The 8,414-nt window shown below is 54.7% G+C and overlaps 1 protein-coding gene across 1 annotated transcript in view; it reads right to left on the bottom strand.

Annotated features, from left to right (window-relative positions):
• The window catches only part of LOC103916241 (pituitary tumor-transforming gene 1 protein-interacting protein-like), a 29,612-nt gene that overhangs the window by 1,648 nt on the left and 19,550 nt on the right, over nt 1-8,414 (bottom strand). The window contains exons 2-6 of the mRNA XM_009323202.1: nt 5,606-5,658; nt 4,532-4,640; nt 1,542-1,644; nt 1,376-1,441; nt 902-948 (exon numbers count right to left, since the gene is read on the bottom strand). Coding sequence (XP_009321477.1) covers nt 902-948; nt 1,376-1,441; nt 1,542-1,644; nt 4,532-4,640; nt 5,606-5,658 — 378 coding nt within the window. The remainder of the gene's footprint in view (nt 1-901; nt 949-1,375; nt 1,442-1,541; nt 1,645-4,531; nt 4,641-5,605; nt 5,659-8,414) is intronic.

Below are 8,414 nucleotides of genomic sequence, written 5' to 3'. Positions count from 1 at the left end.
CGCTCTCCCCCCCCCCCCCGAGCCAGCCCAGCCTCAGACCCCCAGATCTCCTGCCCCACCTGGACCGGCAGCAGCTGCAGGCAGAGGAGAGATCTCCAGCTTTCCTTACAGCCCCACCTAAAGCCAGAGACCACTATGCTCAGTATGCATGAGCCCAACTGCTCCCTGCTCCACAGCCACCCTGGGAGAGCCCCTGGCAGCCCTGACAGCCAGGCAGGAGAGTCCCCTCCACCAGCTCTGAGCGACTGGCTGCTCACCCCCTTCTTCCCAGGCTGCTGTCCCTCTCAGGTAGGTCCCCACCTGCCCTAGGACCATGGAACTTACCTGAAGGACAGTCCAGCCCCAGGAGGGAGGCTGTGCACTCCCAGAACACAGGGGACTTAGCCACCTCTCTGGGAACTGCTGGCCGGCACAGAGGACCAGCTCCGTGGTCGGGCTGGTGCCTGCTCTGTGCTCCTGCAGCTGTGGGCACCCGGGCTCCCACGTGGCCCCCCACCCCAGGCTGTTGGCCACTCTGTGACTATAGGGCTGCCGGAGGGCCATGCCTGAAGGGCAGCAGCATTACATCTGGTGCTGTGTCTACCAGCTTCTGTGTCTCCCCTCCAGTGAAGCCCCAGCAGCTTCTCCAATGTAGTGAGTTTGGAGAACATAGGTCCCGGGGATTGTTAAACACTCCCTCTTCCCTGCCCAAGAGGAGCAGCACTTGTATGGGGTCACACACCAAGCATCTCTACTCTTGCTCCCAGAGGGCAAGAGAGCAATTCACTGAGACAGGGGAAGCAGAGACTGTGTTTTCCCTGCTGGCTAGGTCTCCTCTGCAGCTGTAACCATAGCAAGGAACACAGTTACTGAGGCTGCTCGATCTAAAGCTTAGTTTGAATCACTTGCGTCAGCACTGTACCATATTTTCTTCGGATTTCATCATGCCGTGATTTCATCTCCGCTCTCCTGCAAGAAGCAAACAGAAAAACCACAAGTCAGTGACTGGCGATACAAAACCAAGTAAGAGGAGCTACAGCTTCTTGCTTCTTCCCAACCCAGGGACCTCCAGGCTGCCAGGTTTGCTCAGCCCCCCGCCGGCCACCTCCCCACCTCCTGGAGGCACTGGGGACCACCAGAGCCCACACATGTCAGCAGCCCTCAGGGAGTCAGAAACACAACACCGTTGTGATACTGCATTCATGAGTCACCCCAGAAAGATGTTGCTCACGAGGTTTATGTTCATGCCGAGGTTGAAGCAGCCACTGACTGCACATGTCAAGCCCCACATGCCTCGTGGCATCACGTTTTGACAGTAGACAGGAGCCAAATCATTCTGCAGCCTGAGGCAGTGTGGCTCACCCACAGAGGAGCAGGGGCTGTGGAGTGACCTCACCTCTCCTCCTGCCGCACCTGCCTCTTCTCCCGCTCCCTGGCTGCTCTCTCGTCATCCTTGTCTGGCCTGACAGACAGAAGAGCCCATTAGCGGCACTCAGTTCTGCAACAGCATGTGGTTGCATGTGAGCTACTCCGAGAAAACAGCGAACCCCTCTGATACTTACTTTTTGCTCTTTTTCTTACAACAGCAGCAGCAGCAGACCCCCAACATGATAAGGATCGCTCCTCCCACCACAGACATTGCAATGATCAGGGCTTCAAAGTTCACTAAAGGATTTGACAAAACACATTTAGCACACAAATACATGGCTGCCTGGAGTTACAATATTTACAAGTATACAGCTACTGTCACCAGCAGCTTCAGTCACTGGGCTGGAGCCATGCATAACAGCCTGGGAAAGCAAGATGGACATGATTACCTATAGGTATACCAAGTGTTGGCATCTGCAGGTACACACCAACTGAGTACATGTAGCTGCTAACTATAGCACTCAGTTACTGGCTATGAAAAAAGGCAAAACCAAATGCACTCAGGTCAAACTCCTCCGGCAGAAACAGGAGCAAAGCTATCTTTATCACTAATCCAGGTGAACAGTTATCCATCAAGGGAAAAAAAACCTGGAGGCTTCAGTGCTGAGGAGCAACCTCCAACAGAGGCCACAGCTGGCACTGGAGTTACTGCCCACAGAAGCCAGCTTCAGAAGTCATCTAAGATAAGACGACAGTGGACTGGAGGCACTTAAGGGTGTCTGGAGTCCTTGGGCAAGAGACAAAGTGAGACAAGATCCATTGGGAGTTATCAGCTTGGGGCCAGCAGTGCTGCTGAAGCAGCTGAAGGCGGAGGGCTGCTTCATGCACCCCACCATCATGTCTCCCCAGGGCTTGGGGGATCTGTTTGCCCATGCCCAACATAAAACCCACTGGGACGTGGTAGTGAAGCAGCAGCCTTGAGCCCTGGCCCCAGGGAGGCAGTCATCCTACTCTGCTCCTGCAGTAATAGCAGTAGAGACACCAGCCAAAATGGATATATCTAGACATCACCTGAAACCCTTTGCAACAAAAAGGGATTTCTTCCAAGTATGATTCAGACTGTTCAGAGACTTGGACCTGTGGAAATACTTGTTTAGGAGCCACTTCACACACAGCAGCCAAGTTACAGAAATCCTAGTGCACCTGAGCCTTCTCAGAGCACTTCTGATCCCCGCTTCTCCATGCAGCTTGGACTGTGAGCCCAGTGGAAAGCCTGAGCACCACACATGGTGCATTTCAGGGCATTTCAGAAGATGCCTGCCTGTCCCCTCACTGCAGGGACTCAGCAGTAGCAAGCTAATTGGGGTGCTCCAGGCTGAGCTGACTCCACTGCTGAAGTTGCTTTCAAAGCCTCCAGCTCCTGTTCCCAGTGGAGAGCTTCATCACTGCCAACAACTGTGCCATCTGACTCTCAAATCATCCTGCGTCCCTACCCAGGCTATCATTGCAAGCACCATGCAAGGAATGTGGTTCCAGATACTAACCACAGATAGCTGCCATGGCCTAGCAGGTCACCAGTGAGACTAGAATTCAGCAAGCCACCAGCTTGCAGACACTTGTGTTTGTCCCCACAGGTAGGCTCACACAGCCTCTCCAGCAGTCACCCAGCAGCAGGGAGGCCTGCAGGTTCATGTTCCCAGTAAGGCTTTGAGAAAGATGGTATTTGAGACCTGACTGTCCACAGCACTGTCTTGCCTTGGAGCAATGTGAAGCTTTTGCTGACTGCACTGTGACAGACCCATGGAGTCATGTAGAGGACAGCCTAACAGCCAAGAATGAGAAGTCAGCCCAGTGGGGGCGAGACAAACCCAAACAGGCTCTTCAGCTCAAAAGGGAGTTTCTCCACCAGCATGTCTGTATTGGTGCTTCTGAAACATTGGCTTTCAGGGTGAGCCTGGGGTTCAGATCACCCCTTCCCACAGAGAGGTCCGTGACAGAGCACCAGGCACTCCTCCACCTGATGATAAAGGCTTAAGTCACACACACCAAAAATGCAGACTCATTTAAGAGCTAATCTCCCACAGGACTAATCTCCTCTAAAGCGAGTTTTGCAAGCTAAGGAATGTGTTCTTCTATAATGAAACCTTTTGTGAAGCTACTCACATACAAACTAGTATTTCAAGGTCTTACACGTTTCAGAAAAACATACTGTAGTGCTCACAAAGAGGAGATTCTTCCTCTGCAAGGAATGGGAGCAGTTTTAACTCTCTTGTGCGTAGAGAGCCCACCCTCAAGCACAATAGATGTCAGGTGACCACAATTCAACTCCAAGTTCCCCATCAAGGGGACAGGTGAGAGAAATCAAGCCCCAGCTTGCTTCCTAGCTGCCCCAGCCCCCAAAAGCTGGGTCCTGTCTGAGCATGAGCATGCACCAAGCTTGGTCTAAACAAGACACTAATGTCTCCAGAAACCCACCCGGAAACAGAGCACCAAGGAGGAAAGGCAGCCAACAGTCAGCTGTCAGCCAGAAAAAGCTCCCAGAGGTGACCTGGCTGCAGCACAGCTTATGCAGAGCTAGTTTTGGAAGAGGGTATTTTCTCAGGTGGATAAGAGCTGAGCAGGACCACAGCATGCTCAGCACTAGAAGCCCGCACAGGCCTCCAGAGAAGTCACCTCACTTCTAGTTCCAAGAGCCCCCGTGAATTTTAAGAGCCTGCCTGGGACAGCAGCCACACCGCTAAAGGTGAAGAGCCAGAAGCCGTGCAAGGAACGATGCACAGCGTGCAGAGGAAAGTGCTGCCGAAGAGTCAGACACTGGTGTGCACACTTTGAGCACTGGGAAGGTTTGCACGGGCAGCTGCCCACAGAGCACCTTCAACTCTCGATCCTAGGTGCTGGCCACATGTGGAAGCCTCCATCACACCAAAGCATGAGGAACGTATTTAGAGTAGCTAAAGCCCCACAGGTCCTTCTTGCCAGAAGGCAGGGACTGCCCACGCTCTGCTTTCTCGCCCACACTTCAGGAAGTTTGGAGAACCCTGATTGACTTCAGCATGTCATTGCTACACCAGCAGTGAGAAAGGGAGGCAAGGGAAACCTCCCAATATCACTAGCGCAAGCGGCAGTCAGTGCCATTTAGCAGCAAGCACTAAATGCAGTCATCGCTTGAGCGCAATCCACTTACCCCAGCAGACTCCCCAGCGCGCAGAGCGGAGCTCACAGAGGTCAGCTGGTGGGAGGACTCTTCGGACAGGGTACTCCACACACCTCCCACTGCTGGCACACCACAGGCACTGGGACACAGGAACCAGGCAGCACAGCGTTACTGGTGCGCGACAGTGCTGCCAGTTAGCCATGCTCTGCTTTGTTAGCTGCAGCAACAGGGCCACCACTGCCTGCTCCCGAGGGCCAGGTACCACCCAGCAGCAACGGGATGCTCGGGAGTATTAGTTGTGTTCAGTCAGCACAGGCTGCATCAGGCTTGCCTGCACCAGGAGAGGCAGGTGAGGGGAGTGCAGATTTCTAGAGCAAGTAAAGACGCTGAGAACCCTTCTCCTGGCTTGCATGATGGTAGTAATCACCAAATCCTTCCTGTTTATTCCATGCAGCATTTTTGGGACAAGAAGCAAGCCTTTGAGACAAGCCACTCAACACAGAGCTGATGAGCAGGAGAGGTTTGTGTGTGGCCTCACTAGTCTCTCCCAGCCAGACTACCTGCAGCAGCTTTGCACCCTCCTCTCCTGGTGGCTCCAACCCCCAACACCAGCATTCGGCTGGGTTTGGTCAAACTGGTTCTGGCTAAGTCAGCTGTGAGATCACACTCAAATTCAAGTTTGCTGATATCAGAGATAAGGTAGTGGAGGTTGGCAGGACCCAGGTACACACCCTGCATCCACCCAGTGCGATGGGGCTTGTACGGGGCTGCCGAGGGGGGGGGGGGGGGGCCCCCCCCCCCAGCCAGTCCAGCCCTCTCAGCTCCTTCACCATGCGCATCTCCCATCCATGAGGAGGAGCTCCATTACTCGACTCGAAAAGCATACAGCAAAACCCAAGCAGTTTCTAGCAACCTCTTCCCAGAGCACCAAGGGGTGTTTGCCCCCTCACCATCATGGGTGGGTGGCATTTGCAGTGTGTTCAGGACAAGGGCAGGGGAGCAGCCCCCCTTCCAGGAGGGAAACTGCTCTGTAACAGCCCCGCAAAGTCCATGCTATGTTTTCAGGCATCATGAGACGTTGGGAGTTTTCCTGCTGCTACTTACGGTGACATTTTTCAGACATTCCTCACAGCTCCTGTTCGTATACTGGTGACAACCTACAGGAAGGAAAAAAGACGCCTGAGTACTCTGAAGAGCCTCTTAGTGGTTTAAAACTCTGGGCTCCTCAGAGCCTGCTCCTGCCTGCTGCTTTGCCCACTCCAGGAGGCAGTCACTCCCATCAGACCAGAAGCAATGCAGGGTAATGTTGCTGCAAGAGCTGCCAGCTTCAAAACACACCCAGTGTCACAGCGGGAGGCCCAAATGCAAATGGGAGTCATTTGCCTTGCCCATGCTGACCCAAAGACCCGAGCTGTGAGCTCCGCTCCCTGAGTCTTATTTCCCTAAAAGCCTGAGCATCTGCTGTGGCCGGCAGGCAGCGGGACAGCTGGGGGACGCAGCTGGGGTTGGTCCACAGGGACCCTGCAAGGACGAGGACAAGCATTGGGCAGGAGGTGCAGTCCCATATCACTGGATGACAGAGCAGCTCAAGCAAACAAGCCCCAGACAAGGAAGTTACTACCAGGAAAAGCAGAAGCAGAGGAGCACAAGGCAGGACACAGTCCCCGCAGGAGCCCATACCATGGCCCAGCCAATTCATCCAAACCCTCCTTCACCAGGAAACACTCCAGGTGACGGAGCAGCACCACAGCCAAAATCTGCACCCATGTTCAGAAACTGTTTCCACCCCCATTTGGCAGAGGAAGGCCCCTGCTCTACAGACACAGGTGGCTCTTGGCACCAGTGCCACCGTGGACAATGGCATCCCCAGGGGATGCAGGTTAGCTTGGCGGGGGGAACAGATCAGGTCTGAACAGAGGACAAGGTGGCCCAGTCCAGCCGCCTTCCTGGGCTTCCCTGCAGCTCCCGGCAGCGCTAGCTCTTCAGGAAAGTCTTCCTACAGGATACTCACCTGCCATTTCATTGGTATGCTCCCCCAGCTTCCTCAGGAAGTTCCCCCAGATCCTCCTTTGCCAGCCCTTGAGAATCAGCCATTTCAACCTCACCCCTGCCTAAAGAATCTAAGCATCAGCCTGTTTGACTGTGGTTTAAAAACAAAAAAAAAACCAAAAAAACAAACCAACCAATTTGCCTGACTACTTAGTAACTGGTGGAAGAAGAATCACTGCTTTGCAGCACCTTAATCAGGAAAAAGAACAGTCCCAGAGGTGCTTGTTTTCCACACTCACAAGCAGCAAAGCTGCATTTTCTCTCTCCAGCTGGCAGGAACCCTCAGCTGTGACCCACTGTCAACAGTCACATGCTCTGCACGGCCCTCCAAACAACTGGGCAATTTATTAACATAACTCGGATAAGGGTGTTTACACATGGGCCCGGAAAGGCCAAGATTGCAGATTTTAAACACTCTAGGAAGCTGTGTCTTCCCCGTTTTTCCAACCAAGGACGGAAAAGCATCACAGCGCCTGTGCTGCCCCTGAGACTGTTTGCTTACAAGGAGGCACAAAACAGCCCTCTCGCACCGCAGGAGGCCATCAGCAGGCAAAAGGAGAACCTGCAGTTTTAACCAAGCTTCCTACTGATGCTCTGCTTGCCACTGGGGTGTCCCCTCTCCTGGCACCCCCAGCTGGGGTTCATCCTCTGAGCCATTAAGTCAATGCCACCCTTAGAGCTGTATGGGAATGGGCCATTTCCAGGACCTTGCAGCCCTTCAGGATTAGGGTTTTGTCTGAACGCCTAATCTCAGGGGACCAGCCCACTCGCACAGGACGGCACAGGAAGCACCGCAGTCCTTGGGGACAGAGGTGGGAGAGCAGCTCTTGCTGTGCTAGAAGCCTCCTGGATACTGCTTTTGCCACTTGGCTACAAGAGATGTGAAGTTAATGGCTTGGGGCGGAAGGAAGACAGTACATGCTGGTCCTCAGTCTCCTCCCAGCTAGAGCCACCATGCAGCCATCAGAAGGCTGGTCATCACGTGGAGACTAGTTCCTCACTCGGAAGAGTGGGCAGACTTCTTGGGACAACCCTGAAGGGGGCTGTCCCCAGCCTTTGCTAGAGCTTCTCCTCTACCTGGCACAGCACCCATGGGGCTATGCTACATCCTCCACCCACCAAGGAGAAGTAGTCAGCCACCCACTGCTCCTCACCCAGATCTGACAGCACCCAATCTTCTTCCTGGTGTGAAGCTCTCAGCCTGAAGCTCCCCCAGTCAGTCTCCCCTGTCCTGAAGGATGATCTCCTCCAAAGGGCCATCAGTGGGGGCCTGGCTGCCCAGCAAGTCCCCCCTGCCCAGGACAGATACCCAACTCCCGCCTGAGACCTGGCTGAGCCATTAGCATCACTAAATGCACAGTTACGTTGCAGTGGCAGCTGGAAAAGTGGCAAGTAAAGCCTCTCTTCTAGACCTCAGAGGTGCCCCATCCTGCACAGGATCACACCCTGCAGAGCTCCCAGCAAGGATGGGACCTGCCCTCCCGGCTTCCACTGCCTGTCCCCATCCTGAGTGGCCACAGGGCCCTGGCCAGCAGCCATCCTGTGCGCAGTGCACGCCTGGAGTGCAGCCCATGGGGCAACAGCCTGCACCAGGCTGCTTCATGCACCAGACATCCCGCAAAAGTGGGGTCCAAAGTAACTGCAAAGCCATGAGTTTTGGGTGCTCTGCAAGGAGTACTTGCTGCCAGGATCTGCTCCCCTCACTCATCCCCATCCCCTGCGGCGCAGGGGGAAGCACCCAGCAGGGCCGGGACCGCAAGGCTCAGCCGATCACAGGGTTCAGAGCCCCCGGTTCCGACGGGAAGGGAGCGCCGGGGGGTGTCACGGTGCCGGGGCGGGCACCCACCCCGCTGGGACCTGCGGA

The sequence above is a fragment of the Pygoscelis adeliae genome, unplaced genomic scaffold, assembly GCF_000699105.1.
Source record: "Pygoscelis adeliae isolate BGI_AS28 unplaced genomic scaffold, ASM69910v1 Scaffold544, whole genome shotgun sequence".
NCBI lineage: Eukaryota > Metazoa > Chordata > Aves > Sphenisciformes > Spheniscidae > Pygoscelis > Pygoscelis adeliae.
Note: the sequence above shows the minus strand (reverse complement) of the source record. Positions and strands in the feature narration are given on the sequence as shown.